The sequence below is a fragment of the Panulirus ornatus genome, chromosome 68 (genome assembly GCF_036320965.1).
Source record: "Panulirus ornatus isolate Po-2019 chromosome 68, ASM3632096v1, whole genome shotgun sequence".
Classification (NCBI taxonomy): domain Eukaryota; kingdom Metazoa; phylum Arthropoda; class Malacostraca; order Decapoda; family Palinuridae; genus Panulirus; species Panulirus ornatus.
The window spans coordinates 24004926-24022324 of record NC_092291.1 but is presented as its reverse complement, the minus strand read 5'-3'; the positions used below and the strand labels follow the sequence as shown (position 1 = coordinate 24022324).

Below are 17399 nucleotides of genomic sequence, written 5' to 3'. Positions count from 1 at the left end.
GCCTGGAGCGTGGTGGATGTCTCAGGTGTTGGGGCAGTGGGGCAGTGGTGTAGTGAGTGCGGTAAGTACTGGGTAGGGATGCTAGCGGACGCCACGTGATCATGAGCCGCTCTCAGTATGATAATCAACACAGCGTAGACGAGGAACTTTTTGATTGTAGATAATTACTGGTTCTGAATTATCAGTTTTCACTCATACTTGCTTTTGTCCATAATCTTCACGCATTTGAATAGTCTCTTGTGTGGTATTGTAGAGAGGTGACTCATTGCAATCTTGTCCGAACTAAAAAGAAAAATTTTGTAGACGAGAGACAGGAAGGTGGACGTCCTTGCTGTGCCGGCGCGTGTGTAGCACCACGCCATGAGTTGCCACCGTTAATCATTGTTTTAGAACCTCTTTCGTCTTGAGCATTTATTCTTTTGTATTTGCAGCAGTCTTTTAAATTAACTGTTGTATAATTATTTCAGTGCAGCTGACGATAGCAGTCAAACTATCTTTGCATGCTTAAGGTTGTTTAAGACGACTCAAGGTTAACTTTACCAGTCAACTCTTGCAAGAATACTCTCGGAAACCAGAATTGTTTCCCACGGTGTCTGGTGCCCTTCAAGGAGCATAACGACGCGCACACCCGCCTTGCCAGGTATAATTCATTTGTAAGAGTGTCCTCAGCATGGCCACGTTATTTTTTTCGCAACGTCTAGATAAGAGGCCATTTTTTTACATGTGTGGTAGCGTGGGAAAATATTTGTGCTTCTCCACAGTCTTGTGTTGGCGGGCAGCTTGTGCGTAGTTGGATACAACCCTTGACAGTCCCGGAACTAAAGGTTGTACGGTGGTGGCTCTGCCTCTTGATAATATACCTTTTGTTTACTTCGAATGCCGTCTGAGAATAATGAACGCACTTTATCTCTAATATGATGCATGCATCCGTGGATTGCTGTTGAATGCGATAACGAATGTCTTGGAAATGAAAACACACATAATAAAACCCTTAATTTATTCTGTATTTTATTATATTAGATTCCATCACACTTAAATCACAGATTAATACACAAGTGGACCCGGGGCCCCTCGGCCGGTAATAAATTATTCAGAATACATATATTCAAATTAAGTAGAGTAGCCGAAATTTACCTTGGTGACTCCATATGTAATCAATATCAACATTAGGTTGAATTGTTTTGTGAATTTAACAGGGTGCAGTATCAAATATGTATAGAGACTACAGTTTGTACATATATAAATATAAATGTATATCCATATCAATAATATAAAGAAAATCTAACAAATCATAAATAATTTTTTAAGTAGTAGCTACAGAAGAGAGTCAGACCGGCTCTCTCTGGGTGACACATAACACAAACATGGAACATGCTGAAGCAAACTGTCTCTACAGGAGTAATTAGAGGATACATGTGAGAGCCCAACCCTACCCATCATCGCTCGTGTCCTCAGGGTCCCCATCCTCAATTGCGGGCGCCACACCCCAGCCGCGGCAAGCAGGAGAGCTAGGCTGTCAGACGTGGCGTGTGGTGGGGCGCGCGCCGCGGCCACGCCTTGTAAGTACCACTGCCCGGAGATCATTGTGGATATTTCAGGTCTGCATAGATCTTGGGCGCCGGTTACTAACTAAATGGGTGGACAATAGGTCGAACGGATGACCAGGGCGCGTTCCCATCTCTGACGCTTTTAAAAGCTTTCCTCCACAACCTCGCGGTTCGAAACGTTATTCGTATTCATGAATGTGCATGAAATTTAAGATATGGCATTATGAATGCGATTATCTTGTTCATAAGTGATAACTGTCTGCCATAACAAGATTAGTAATCCAAATTTGGCGATCTTTTCGCCCTCATTGTTCCTGCCTTGACAAAGCTGAACGCGTCGGCATGCGGGATTTTGTGAACAATAGTAAAGAAGGGGCTGTTTTTCGTTGATTGCCATCCGAGCCTCATTAAACTAGTAAACTAAGAGGATCTTGCTAATCGGACGCTATTAATCATGATCTTGATAACCCGAGTCTCAGTCAGGCAAGGATCTTACATTACTGGCCTTATCGAGTGACCAGGATCTTGTCGATCCGAGCCTCGTTCAGCCAGGAACTACAGCGTCCGGGAGGCATATAAAGTGTCGGCGGTGTGATTACTATGACGCGACGAAGCTTCGCTTCATGCTCGAAACTTTTCACGACAGTGCGTTTAAAAGTCGATATTAGATATTGTAACTCGTATGATATCAACTGATGGGTATTGCAAACCTCGGATGATACATTATTGTGGGTCGTAGATCGCTGAGACCCTGATATCAGCGAGACCATAATGACATCACTGGTAAGTTAATTGTGATGCCGGGCAGGTAAACTGACGCAAATTCTCGCCTTTTGGGATGGGCAACAGACGCTCCAGAACGCACAGTTGCCTTATGTAGGCAGCTATGATTATTTTCCTTTATACAAAGCAGGAGACGATTAGAATGAAGTGATCAAAGGATTATTTAATGATTGGGGTGACAGTTACTGCTGCGAATGGCGACTGGATTCGCCAGTCAGTTCTTGTGAACAAATATTCCATTATTTTAGTTTCTACATTTTTTTTTTTTTGTTAGGAATCAATTTGTCACCTACAAGTCGGAACGTCGTGAGGGCTAGAGAACATGAATATCCTAGAGATTTTCAGATTATAAACCTCCATGTCTGTTAAACGCCAAGCACAAGTGCAAACACTGAAACAGAGATCATACTCTAACGGTAAATCATCGAGACGGACTCAGTTTGACTCAGTATCGTCCGTTGGTACGGTAGGTAATGATCTTTTCCTGACCGCAAGACAAGGCGGGCCGCGGCTGGTGTTTGTGAGGCGCTTGGGGTCCAAGACAAGTTCTTCCTCTTCGTAGAAGGATAGAAATAAAAGGAAATATTACACAGGCAATGGTATCGTTTTAGGTTCTCGACAGTCCGCACATCATATGATATGACTGTTCTTTGAGCTGTCTCATATTTCAACCCTCAGCTCTCATACCCAAGTGAGGTATGACGGGGGTTTGTTACTCGTACGAAACATACACTCGAAAACAATGACTAGACGACGGGTCACTGAGATGAGTGACCACAGTGATGCGTGGGGGCGGGGCGGGTGTGCAGGACTAGCACCACCGAGTTGGATGTATGACCTTTTGATCCGTAGGTTGAGGATGGAGCAGGGACGCGTTCACCCTGTGAGACCAACAGCATTTTGTGAACATGACTCAAACGCCGCGCAGATTGGTGTGCCTTGCCTTAACTCTCTTACTTTTCCTCACTCACTGATTGGTGCTAATTGGTGCTAGAGGAAGAGGAAGAGAGATCACTACTCAAAATGATGCTTAATACGATGAAGGGCAACTGAAAATTGATACGTTTCCGAAGGAAACATTCGTGATGAAATACTGAGGGGTTTTCATGCACGAGACTCACTGACATGTGTTGAACAAGAGAAGGCACAATGGTGGGATGAATAAACCATGCTCAGTTTTTTCTTTGAAGCTCAAATGATATGCAACTCATTTAACCCAAAGTGCACTAGAATAAGAATATGAACGTCTTGGTTCAGTAAAAACCATGGACGATTAACTGAGCTTGGCTATACAGAGGAATCTGCGCGTGATCAGAGCCTGGGAGGTGAGTTGATGTGAGAGGAGAGGGTGGCGAGGGGGTGTCAGGTGGGATCACGGTATGGCACGGGGTCACGGCTCGAGGGTTCCGGTGGATCACAGTAAACACACCACCACGGTTTGGCGAGGGGGTCGGGCGAGGTGCTACCTCCCCGGGGCGCCTCCGCCTGCTGCGTCTGGTGGCGGTGTGGAGGTCTGCGGGTCACATGGCCTCGTTTGATTCTCGGGAAGTGATAGCTAGCTATTCGGGGTCGGACTGCTTAACTTTAAAGAATGCCTAGTTTAATGTCTTTTATATTCCAAGCTATACTAGGGTTGACGTGCGGCATGTGACCCTCCGGCCCTCAACTGGCCCCGTGGGCGGTGGTACCTCGCCCGAAGTCCTCTGTGAGGTAATGTGGTGCAGGTGCGGGGTGCAGGGGCGTGCAGGTACGAGTGCAAGGTACAGGTGCAATAAAAACACACACGGTGCAAGGTGCAAAGGTGCAGTGCAACACACACGTGCTCAGCGGTGCCTGTTAGTTGGCCCAGTGTGGTTAAGCGTAATAACAATAAAGGTGTCTTCATAGACAAAACAGGACGAAGCCTGAATCAGCGTTGGAGGCCTTGGATCAAAGGAATCGTGAAGTGAAATTTCGTTGTTGTGAACAAATGAAAACTAATAATATCCCTCCGTCGGTGATTCAGACATCGGATGATGTAACGACAACATGAGATCACGGGCTAGTTGGTTTCGCCCTTCACTTTGCGGGCATCTGCTCACGAGTTCGAGAGTTGAAGTGTTGTGCATCTGAGGTGTGTCTGTAGGTGCTGGGGTCGCCAGGGCAGTCAGTAAAAGCCTGGAGGACCACTGTAACAGGTGAAACCATCTGAACTCGTTCATATGAAGCAGATTTTTTTTTCTGTGTATCTTTGATGAATCAAAGAACCGTTTCCTCGTGATCTAAGTTCCAGTAGCTTGGGTTTGTTTGAAGTGGGACTTGATCACGTTTTTCTCTTGTAAACTAATATACATTGAGCATCACTCCAGCTGTCACAGCCTCGCAGCGTATCTTGCCAGTTGATGTTGTTCTCAGTTTTACTAACGTTTTACTCTTTTGAACAGGCTGCGTATTTTTGCTTCCCTCCAAGTAAGATTAAGTGATGCATTTGCGGTGTAAACTTTAAGAACGACGACGACTGGTAGGGCGGCGTCATTACTGCTCAGCCACAGGTCATGCACGTGTTATTTTACTCTTAACTTTGTCAATCACATTCTTCTCCCTTGGTATCGAATGAAGAGGTCACTGTTTTTCTGAGATTATGACCTGTGCTCTTAAGGGACGTGAGACTGGCAGATTGGTGATGGGATAGTGTTGGGGGCGCTTCTTGCTGATACTAGCGCCACGGCCTCCACATTGATTGAGGCTCAGCAGGTGGAGGAGGCGGACTCTTGTCTTTTTTTCTTCTCGAGGGTTGATCGGAAGGTGGAGAGCATGTGGACCAGGCGGGGTAGGTGGGTTTCGGAGCAAGTACAGGTTGACGGCGGGTGTTTCGATTTGGGCAAGACGATGATGCTAATTCTTCTCTGAACATGTTGCTGTTCCATACTTGACCCTTGAGCGTTGGAGACGATCTAGATGTGCCTGCTCTTTTAGGAGAGGTTTGCACAGCGTCCTCAGCAGGCGCAGGGGAACCTGCGCTACTCATGGACGATACTGGGGTGCTGACACCGGAGCGACTGATGTCACTGTCTGACATGTCCAAGGTCTCGGTGCCTAAAGCAGAGTCTTCGCTGCTGATGGACAGAGCTGGTGGTTGAACGACGGATGAAGGAGTGATGTGATTCCTGTCCGATGTGAGGATTGCACTGAGCACGGGCGCTGAGGCTTGCAGGGCGGAGCTTGGTGGCGATCTGACGTTGTTCTGAGTAACAACCTGGTGTGTGGCCGGGAGCACGACGGTCAAGTCACCGTTATTGAGCCGCGTCGGGAGTATCTGAAGTCCACCCTGTTGCTGCTGGCTGGAAGCAAGTCCTCCTGTGCTCTGCCGTGAAGTGGTCACAAGCGTCACCTGAGGCTGTGCCCCAAGTGAGTAACCGGCGCTCTCCTGGTAGGCGATGGGCTGCGTGGGAGGCTGTGGAGCCGGCGCCCCTGCAGAGGTATTGAGCACCAGGATGATGGGCGCCGGGTTGGGCACCACGTTAATACTGTTTTGCACGGAGGTGGCGTTGCTGTTGACGTTGGCGGTCACGGTGGTGGCGATGGCGTTTAGGTGGGTCAGAACCTTCTTGTGGAGGTCGTGGGGAAGGTCATCCAAGCTGGCTAGGTACTTGGAGATCTCCGTGGCACAGTGGGTGAAGCCAGCTCGGTACTTGGCCTCCTCGCCGCCCATCAACCGACCACCGCCGACCATCCTGCCACCCGCAGCTTCGTAGCGGTGCAGCGCCTGTACGTGCCTGACCGTCATCTCCAGGATGTCCGCCTTCTCCAGCTTGCTGTACCGCGACGGCTGAGGAGAGAAGACCAAGAGTTAGCAGGACAAAGACATCCCATAAAGACTTTATGTAACTCGTGGCATTCGTAGCAAGGGAGACATAATAACATCACTGAACCCACGGGCTGGACCGGAATGACGACATGCAAGACCACCACGTGCTGGACCAGAATGACGACATGCCACACCACCACGTGCTGAACCGGAATGACGACATGCAAGACTACCACGTGCTAAACCAGAATGACGACATACAAGACCACCACGTGCTGGACCGGAATGACGACATGCAAGACCACCACGTGCTGAACCAGAATGACGACATACAAGATAACCACGTGCTGAACCAGAATGACGACATACAAGATAACCACGTGCTGAACCAGAATGAGGACATGCAAGACCACCACGTGCTGGACCGGAATGACGACATACAAGACCATCACGTGCTGGACCAGATTGACGACATACAAGGCCTTCACGTGCTGGACAAGAATGACGACATGCAAGGCCTTCACCTGCTGGACTAGAACGACGACATGCAAGACCACCACGTACTGGACTGGAATGACGACACACGAGACCACCACGTGCTGGACCAGAATGAAGCATATGACGTGAGGTACTTACGTCTTTCTTCATGCCTTCCAACACCAGTTTCTTGAGTTCGTTGACGCAGCGGTTGATTCGCTGGCGACGCTTCTTCTCCATCAGCGGCTTGTTGCTCTGTTGGGTGAGGGAGAGGGAGGCGTCAGTGTTGTAGTTATGAAAGGTAAGGGAGGGAGAGGCTACAGTGCTGTAGTTGTGGAAGGTAAGGAAGGGAGAGACGCATCATTGTAGTTGTAAGAGGTAAAGGGTGTCAGTGTTGTAGTTGTATGAAGTGAGGGAAGTAGAAATGAATCAGTGTTGTAGTTAGAAGTGGTGAAAGGTGTCAATGTTGTAGCTGTGGGAGGTGAGGGAGGGAGAGGCGTATCAGTGTTGTAGTTGAGGGGTGAGGGTGTCAATGTTTTGTAGTTGTGGGAGGTGAGGAAGGGAGAGATGAATCAGTGTTGCAGTTTGGGGAGGTTAATGAGAAAGAGGCGTTAGTGTTGTAGTTGTGAGGGGTGAGGTAAGGAGAGAGAAGGGTATCGGTATTGTAGTTGTGAGGGCTGAGGGATAGAGGAGAGCATCTTAAAATAAGAGGGATGGATAGGCGGTTTCATATAAGGAGAATGTCTATCAAATTCTTCAAAAACTCAAGAGTCATGACTGTGTGGATTATGGTGACATATGATCTCATTAACTTCAGCCGTTCTAGAAATGTTCATCCACTCTAGGACGGCAACCAAATCTTGCAACAAGCACAGATAGTCATCTAGCCACAAGAACACACACATTACAGTTATACATTACACATTCTTCCATTCCGCTACCATGAGACAGCATAGGACGAGTTATCAGTAGCCACGAGCGAAGGCAGCAACAGCAGGACTTCTTACCAACCATGAAACTGTTAGATTTACTTCTTTTAGAGTGATCACGCCATCCACATACACAAACTTGAGCCTTATCTTACTATGAATATTGGTAGTTAAAGGCATCGAGCGCAGAGCTTTCTCGCTTCAGCCAGCCTTCCATGGACGGAGGAGGCAGTGTTAGCTCCAGAACTGACTCTGGTGAGGTTTGGCCTGTATGCATTATCCAGAATTCGTTGTTGCCATGAGTGAAGTCACCGGTCAAACGTCCCTCCTCCCCAATGGCGTCTAGACACCCACATTCGTGAACGAATTTAATAGGACTTGTGTCCATTAATAGATTGGAAATAAGATTATTCTCCATCTTATGCATCTCCCTTGACGCACTGACATATCGTGTTTAGGATGTTGGTAAAATTTCATCACGTCAAACCGAAGCTGGTTGTGCGTAGCCTCCAACACGCAGGAAAATCCCTGCCATGACCGCCAGTCTACCCGCCACCCCCACGTCTGCAACCTTTGGGTCAGCAAAAAAACAGCAACAAGCAGCCAGCCATGTTTATCGCAGAACTCGTCAGGGTAGAGCAGCTCACCGCTCTGGACGGTGTGGTCTGGTAACTCTGGGCCACGCCCCACGGCGAGCGTTGGCTAGGGAGGAACGGGGCGCCCGGCCCGGTACCCCCTCCCTATCACTGGATGCGCCAGGGCGTTGCCGCCACCCTTTTGGCTGTGGGAACCTCTTCCATCCGCTTGAGTGACTGCTTTTAACCTACCGCGCCACGGAACTGGTCAGACGAGACAAGAGCTCATGGAATGTTTAGTCTGTGATGGAAAAAAAAAAAAGGGATACCAGACGCATTCAGGTCCCTTCCTACAGGCGTCTTGATCATGAACAAAAACATATGGCACGCACAACTTCCGGTATAAGACTGGATGCTCCCTGCAAGAAATGCAGAGCCAGCGAGATATTATTCGAGGATTATAGATACTGACAACCAGACCTACTGTAACTGGTGGTGAAAGTGACACTACTGCTTTGAGTATGTCAAGGGATTCATATCAAATTGTTATGGATTCCCTCTCATATAGGCCTCCGTGAGCATGACAAAGTTGATGCTTTAGCCAAAATTGCACTTAGTAAAGGTGATGTTGAAAACAACGTTGGGTTGTCAGTTAGAAGCCTCAAAACTGCATTTAGAAAGGAACTAATTGACCTCTTTGAAGGACAAAGACGAGTTCAGATAAACATAAGTAGAAACATTTTCCATCACAGTGAAATGTGTAAACATGTATACGGATAAAGTAAATAAGATCAGCGGATTACATGATGATGTAACTGCCAGACTAAGGCTAGGCTATAGTTACTATTGGCGCTTTGGCCTAACTGGTGATGTTAACCGTGTGCATTCTAAAAATTGTGGTAAAAAAATTGGACACAAACTAGAACGCCGTCTTAGAATGTGACAAAAATAGAACCTTTTAGAGATACATCCCAACAAGCAATGCAAGAAATGTCACAACACCTTACTGTTAATAAGATACCTGAGATTTTAAGTTTGTATCCACTTTTTATATCTACGTAGTCGGTAGAACTTACCATATGAAACTATGTAATGTATGTATTGAAATACGAATTATAACGCTTAGTGTCATATCACCCCACTGGGGTCTTAGTAAGACCCTATTTGACCCCTGAGATCCTTTTGCGCTACCGCTCACAGGATGAGCATAGGGTGCACAATAAAATTCCCGGGGACACCGGCACAACTCAGATCAGTGGGAATAGAGGCACTGAGCGATGACATATTCATCCCGGGATGTCATTACACTAGGACGAACCACACACCTCGAGGGTAAAAGATCCAGGAATCAATTGCCTAGGGGCTACATTAATGGAAGAAAAGACAATCACTGAAGAAGCGACAGTGAGGCGTTTTATGCTCACGAGAAGCAAAGCTGTCAAGGCCGGGCGTGGACTGGCCTCCATGGCGGGCACCGGCCTGCCGTGAATGACACTCACTTTTCCTTAATAGGTTTTTACTTTTCCACCGAACAGAAGAGCCCTAAACATTAACTTCTGGCGTTGGGCAATCGTGCAAGGTGAACGCTAGCTCTTTCATTCATCTTGATGGCATGGCTGGTGGCAATTCTGCCTCATACGGACCTTTTGTTCCTATCGCGATTAAAGAAAAAAAACTAGGGACGAGGTGAATAGCAGTGTGTGTCCCACGACCACAGCTACTGTCTCTGCTGAAGTCAGGGGGACACTATCTCTTTTGCCCTCCCCCAGTGAGGAGTTACAGGCACTTTCTCTACACAGTCAGAACCAGTCTCTCGATCATGTATGCCCAGTGCGAACTCGTTTCTCATTTAAACAGCCAGGAACAAATTTCACTTCCACAATCAGAAGTACACTCTCGTAGTACCACAATCAGAGTTATTGTTTCTAGTCGTAGCATCGTCAGATGTGCCTTCCGATGTTGAAGCAAGGCAGAAGTACTGTCTGATGTTGAAGCACAAGCAGAAGTACTGTCTGTTGTCGGGGCACAGTCAGAAGTACTGTCTGTTGTCGGGGCACAGTCAGAAGTACTGTCTGTTGTCGGGGCACAGTCAGAAGTACTGTCTGTTGTCGGGGCACAGTCAGAAGTACTGTCTGTTGTCGGGGCACAGTCAGAAGTACTGTCTGTTGTCGGGGCACAGTCAGAAGTACTGTCTGTTGTCGGGGCACAGTCAGAAGTACTGTCTGTTGTCGGGGCACAGTCAGAAGTACTGTCTGTTGTCGGGGCACAGTCAGAAGTACTGTCTTGCCGTATCACAAGCAAAAGTGCCGTCTGTTGTCATAGGACAGAGAGAAGTAGTCATTGTCGTAGCACAGTGGGAAGTACTATCTGTTGCTGTAGCACAGTGAGAAGCACTATCTCTGGGAAGTACTGTCCATCGTAGAACGATAATTATCAGTGTCTGTTTTTTATCACAATCAGCAGTCTGTTGTCGTACCACAGCCAGAAGCACTGTGTTGTCATACCACAGCCAGAAGTACTGTCTGTTGTCGTAACACAGAGAGAAGTAATGTCTGTTGTAACACAGTAAGAAGTAATAGTTGTCGTAACACAGTGAGAAGTAATGTCAGTTGTCGTAACACAGTGAGAAGTAATGTCTGTTGTCGTAACATAGTGAGGAGTAATGTCTTGTCGTAACACAGTGAGGAGTAATGTCTGTTGTCTTTACACAGTGAGGAGTAATGTCTGTTGTCGTAACACAGTGAGGAGTAATGTCTGTTGTCGTAACACAGTGAGGAGTAATGTCTGTTGTCGTAACACAGTGAGGATTGATGTTTGTTGTCGTAACACAGTGAGGAGTAATGTCTGTTGTTACACAGAGGAGTAATGTCTGTTGTCGTAACACAGTGAGGAGTAATGTCTTGTCGTAACACAGTGAGGAGTAATGTCTGTTGTCGTAACACAGTGAGGAGTAATGTCTGTTGTTACACAGAGGAGTAATGTCTGTTGTCGTAACACAGTGAGGAGTAACGTCTGTTGTCGTAACACAGTGAGGAGTAACATCTGTTGTCGTAACACAGTGAGGAGTAATGTCTGTTGTCGTAACACAGTGAGGAGTAACGTCTGTTGTCGTAACACAGTAAGGAGTAACGTCTGTTGTCGTAACACAGTGAGGAGTAACGTCTGTTGTCGTAACACAGTGAGGAGTAACGTCTGTTGTCTTAACACAGTAAGGAGTAACGTCTGTTGTCGTAACACAGTGAGGAGTAACGTCTGTTGTCGTAACACAGTGAGGAGTAACGTCTGTTGTCGTAACACAGTGAGGAGTAACGTCTGTTGTCGTAACACAGTGAGGAGTAACGTCTGTTGTCGTAACACAGTGAGGAGTAATGCTTGTTGTAGCATAATCAGAAGGAGCGTCTGTTGTATGAAAGGCTGTTCTTTCCACTGTCAGAGGTACTGTCTGCTGGGAGGGTATTAATTAGAATCAGATGTCACCACTAACCACAGTCAGGAATTCTGTTTTTCTTGTAATCAAAAGCACTCTTCCTAAGCCGGTCAAAAACCATTGTCCTAATAGCAGTAAGCGATGTCGCTAAAATCAGTGGTAATGCTCACTCTGCTTTTATTAATGGTTGTTCTGTTGTTAAAATCAGAGGCAATGTTTCCACTAAAATCAAAAACATTATCTACTAAAAAAAAAGCTAAGTCTCCAGTGAAGTCAAAAGCACTATATCTCTTGTAAAGTAAAATCTCTCTTTTCAGTTAGAAATAATTAAGTTTCTCTTAAATCAAAATGTTCTGCTGTATATATTGTCAGCCACACTGCCACAGTCACAGATTAATATGTCTCTCACAATCATAGAACACATGTCTCCCTCAGAATCCTGTTCCTACCATAGACACAGACACCTTTTGTTATTTCTTTGGCGGGGTCTGTGCAACAGCAGTACTTACTGGTTATAATCAACGGGATTTTCTCTCTCACTCACAGGTACCATATTTACCACACTCAAGAGATGCTATCTCTGCTACAATCAGTGTTAGTGTACCACAGTCATTGGTAAGCTCCCTTTCAAACTACAGGCATTGTCACAGCCATAACCACAGGTACCCATCCACCCTAGACATTAGCCACTGTTCCTACAGTCTCAAACTGCGTGTGCGACTCACCTTCCTGTTCATCGTGCCGTCAGCCCGGGAGGCGGTGCGACGGTGGCCGTTCACGTTGTTGTCTGCCGTCATGCTATCGGCACACACATCGTCGTCGTCGTCGAGATAATCTTCGTCGTGTCCCAGGTGGTCCGCGTCCTGGTCCAAGTACTGTTGTCTACTGGACCCGAGCTGGTGCCTTTGGTGTCGGCCGTGGTGATGGTCCGACCCGACGTCTGAGCCCGGCTGGCTCCCGCACTCCACTGACGACTGTCCCTCCATGTTGCGGGCAGCGGGTAGCGCGGGGGAGGTCACCCAGACGCGGCAGACAGGGTGGGAGAAACAAAACGGAGGCTGCCTTTGGGGTTCGTTCCCGTTTTGCTGCTTCGTGTTCGTGTGTAATGACTCAGATGCTTGACAAGTTACAGTTACTCAAAGCTCGATTCGTGAAGCCGCTTGGTCTCGAGGGAATGCCTCGAAGTGGGAATCCGTATCTTGTAAATATATACGGCTAATCGTGTCGTTTGGGGCTTAGGTAGTGCAAGTGAGGTGAAGTGAAGAGGATGTCTTTTGTGATGAAGGAAATGGGCAGGTCAGCGAAGGAAGGGCCCAAGACTAGGAGGATTGTTGGACGGGGACAGTGGTCGTGTGGTCACTGGAGGCTGCATCTCTTCCACATCGGAAGAATCTCTGTGAAAGAGAACAGAGGAAATGTTTAACTTGCGAGAATGATCTTTAACATTGTATGCACCAGTCAAGAACAACTGCATATAAATATGACCAAAAAAACAATTATGAAAAGAGTGAAGCAAATGTAGCCACAGACATACCGAAGTAGCAGATGTACTGTGTCATTCACAAGTAATGTTACGTGACCAAAAAGTGATACTACGAGACACAAGTCCACACCACACTACAACCAGGCAACGTAAACACGAACACTACGTTTTTCACTCGCTATTTTCTTGGTCAACTTGAACACAAGTTCATCACAGTGTGTAGAAGTTATCAGTATAAGCAACTGTGTGTTCTTTTTAACAGTTGAAATTAGCACTGGTGCGTGGAGGGGTCAGAGCACCCGCCTCTACACGCTACACTCTGACAGCCTCAGCTCCAGGTGCTGTCCTTTATAGCTGACGCCTCGGGAGCGCAGCTGTCAACACCCGCATTTAAAGCGGTAGATTCAAGTTCAGTTCCTGGCGCAACCTTATATAATGCACGGCAAGGTCATCATCTGGATTACGGTTTAAAAAAAAAAGACACCATGGCACAGGGATAACGCTGTGTGCATTCACAACCCTAGGGCCCCGTTCGATTCCCAGCCAGGTGGGGTTAGCAGGCTGTTGTTATCTGCCGTGATATATACACAATTGGTCACTCTGTACAAGCTCTCTTGCCGAAGCTCAACTTTCCATTCTCGGGGCCTTTCATCCTAAAGCAGTGAAAGGATGACAGGACTTTTAGAAGGTCCCCCCTCTCCGTGCTGCAGCTTGGCTTGTCAAGAGGACCCTGAACAAACTCTTGTGACATTATCATCCACTCCACAGGTCAGACTTTCTTTTCGTCTCAGATTACCTTACACCCCAACTGAATTAGATGGCAAGATAGCCTGCAGGTGTGTGGCTACAGCAGTTGGACCTCTCGCGCAGGTAGTTACCAGGTGTTTAGCCGCTAAATATGGACCAATTGAATGTACAGTTGTAAGGCCACTGCACCTGGTTCTGGAGACTAGAATGCCTGAAAGGTATTTGGCCACTCCACCTAGTCCAAGCAACTTGTATGCCCAAAAGGTATTTGGACACTACATCTGGTTTAGGCAACTGCGACGCCTAGCAGGTGCGTGGCACATAACTGTGTTGACCGTAGGAAGACAAGACAGTAAACGAGAAAAAGCACATCTCAGACTGGTTAAGACGGGAGTGTGTTGATATTCTGTCCTCGTGAGTGTATATTCTTTTAGGCTAGATATATCATGTTGTCTTCCTGTGACAATGTGTGAAGGTGTCCTTTTAGCTTGAACGATTGAGGGTTCGTCTCCCATACAAGTGTGTGTGTGTGTGTTTCTTGTTCATTTTTTGCCTTAGAACGAAAGTGTGAGCAAAGTATTAGTACATGCCTGTTCATTGTCTTCTCGGCATATTACGCAATAAGTTTCACGACTTCAATTCCAGCCTTCCCTAAGCCTTCGAACTGAAAGTACCCACGCTTGTTCTCATGGGAGAGGATGATGTAGAGGAACACTTCAAAACTCCGTGTTTTGGTGGCGTTCGCACACGCCAAATGCAGCATTTTTTTACCCTTGTCATGTTATTCGTATCTTCTGTACATCATTTTTCAATGCACTTGAACTTTCCCAGCGAGTATTTTCTTTTTCTGGTGCGTGTGTGTGTGTGTAACTGTCCTGACGTCGAAAGACTTTCGATCGCTCTCTGCTGTGGTTCTAAGAGTGGAACCTTGACTGTTTGTACGTGTTTGTCCTCAAAAACGTACAGTTTTTAGACATCTTAAAGTCATTTCCCACTGGAATTTTGAGGACATGCTGCAATCTGCAGCTTGGATTAACTTGTTTCGTGTATGTTTATTTTTTCTTTTAGAGCGTTTGTTGTCAGAAGCCCAATCCAGACTCAGAATACACTATTTTTCCTTGTCTTCGAATAAAGAGAGAAAAACACTGAGGATAGTTTGAGAGAGAGAGAGAGAGAGAGAGAGAGAGAGAGAGAGAGAGAGAGAGAGAGAGAGAGAGACCCCTGTGTTGAAAACATCAGAAAACAGTACACTATGGGCTGTTAACACCTCATAACATAAACCATCGTGAGGTCTTCTCCTAAGAACCCACTTCCTCCAGGGATTCTCTGCAAGTCTGCGGTCCCACCAGTAGCAGAGAAAGGTAGGGCTCCTTTCGGAATGAGAAGTTCTTCGATGAGACTGTACTCTGTTGACATAACCACGCCGAAGGTGATTTCTCGCCCTCAACGTAACCACATAACAGGCCCGGTCCGACAACGCAGTTCTCCCTCACACAGTGACCCAGTAAACATACCACAGTTTCCCGTCACATTTCTGGAGCCGTGGGTTCATCGCCATCGCACGTCACACAGGTGGAGGATGCAACAATAAGTTTCTTGTTTTGCTCATCCTGCACTTGGCTGGTGTACTGAAAAGATACTGACCCACTATGTAGACCAGTGTGATTGCCAGTCTTGTACAAGCGCTCACCAGAAATGCCTCGGATCAATTGAGTCAGTTTAGTCAATCACACTACACTGAACTTGATTAAATCTTGGGTTTATTACATTATTCAACGCAGATACATACTGTGTGTCTAATTCGAGCTCTTCAACAATCATTGGCTTGAAAAGTTTCATGTTCCTTTCTTCTTACGATTGAAACCTTTACCACAACACACCGTCTGCACGGTATTACTGTGCCACCACTGATTCGTGTACCCCTAGTTGGAAACCACTGGTGGTACGTGTACCCCCAGTGGGAAACCATTAGTCATACGTGTAACCCTAGTGGGAAACTGCTAGTTATACATGTACCCCCAGTTGGAAACCACGGTGGTTTAGTCTACTTAAGCATCTTTATTGTGAATGGTCACTTCACATACATCAGAGAGAGAGAGAGAGAGAGAGAGAGAGAGAGAGAGAGAGAGATGATACGCATAAATCACCAAGTGAATCCGTTTTACCTTATATCAAAAACATCTCGGGATTTCTCGATCCATAGTAACATTGTCCTGCTTTCAAAGTTTTTTTTTTTTTTTCTGGACTCTTCTTAGTGCGAAAACAAATTCGTAAGCAAACGTTTTACTTCTTATGACGCGAAGAATAGTATTGTCGAAATATGGAATGATTTACCAGTTAGAGGGGTTGACAGCAACACCAGTAGATGCGTTTAAGAGCCGACTTGATCTAGAGCATCGCTTCAAGTCCACGATTGACGTTATTTGTGTTTCCTTTTTTCATGTGAACTTGACAAGTATTCCTGTATAAATCATATGTATGCTTTTCTCCTCTTGCCACACGAGTCTCTGAACTCTTCCATTGTCACAACAGCAACGATAGGGACCGATCGTCTGTTGCTATTTGAATTCCTCTGTATTAGTACTTTATGGTCGTTTTGTTTTTGAGATGGGTTCTTGCTGTGATATTTTGATATGATAGTTTTGCGTAATGTTAATCGTGATACCCTGTTAAGTGTCATCGGTAATCATTCTACTCGGTTTGTTTATCAATTTGGTTTACAAGCAGTCGGAAGGAATGTCTTGAGTGATGCTTTTGTTCATTTCTTATATTAGCTCTTATGGCCTGCTTGAACGTAGCCTGGATGATCTTCAGAGTCGGTTCAAAAGGCTATCCTCAGTGTCAGCCTCAACTACTCTTAAACTACATCTTCACTACTCACTCGTTCTCATCATACTATTATCTTTACAACAAGCTTATCATCACTACACCCTTGTGTTCTCTACAAACTTAGTTTCCTTACGTTTTTTGCTTCCCTACAATATCCTCATTTCTACAATTTCATCTTCCTCTTTACTACTTCCATAGGTCCACTGCATCCTTATCTTCAGTACACCCTACTCTCACAATACCCTTATCTTTAATACACGGTTTCACGATACCCATATTTCCGTTAAGCTAGGTTAAACCTAGGCTCACTCATTTTCATGTTCAGTCGCATTCATCTTTACAGTACCCTTATCTCCTTTAAACTGCCTAGCTTCATAATACCCTTATTTTTGATAAGCTAGGTTCAAGGCCTGTCTATCTTCACAATGCCCTTATCTTTATACTAGGTACTAAATCTAACAAGGACCATTTTGCCGTCACTGTACTCTTCTTCATTACACCCTCATCCTCAAAGCAAAGGCCATCGTCACTGTACTAAACCCTCGATACCACTGACAGTTTACCTAACTCTTACAAGGTCAAAGGTAAACTCTCTCTCTCTCTCTCTCTCTCTCTCTCTCTCTCTCTCTCTCTCACACACACACACACACACACACACACACACACACACACACACACACAAAACAACCTGACCAGCATAGTATCATCAGGATCATAATGATACAAATTCAAACCGCAACAGACCGTAGTGTTCTTTAGATACTTGGTAACGATAACAATAATGATAATGATAATAATGTTATTGTGACGTGGAT

General features: G+C 46.1%; 1 protein-coding gene across 2 annotated transcripts in view; it reads right to left on the bottom strand.

Moving 5' to 3' along the window:
* Nucleotides 1-996: 996 nt before the first annotated feature.
* LOC139747237 (uncharacterized) overlaps nt 997-17399 on the bottom strand; it is a 37413-nt gene continuing 21010 nt past the window's right edge. For both annotated transcript variants that reach the window (XM_071659282.1, XM_071659283.1), the window contains exons 2-4: nt 12251-12919; nt 6754-6849; nt 997-6138 (exon numbers count right to left, since the gene is read on the bottom strand). In XM_071659282.1, coding sequence (XP_071515383.1) covers nt 5026-6138; nt 6754-6849; nt 12251-12511 — 1470 coding nt within the window. In that variant the 5' untranslated portion in view covers nt 12512-12919 and the 3' untranslated portion in view covers nt 997-5025. The remainder of the gene's footprint in view (nt 6139-6753; nt 6850-12250; nt 12920-17399) is intronic.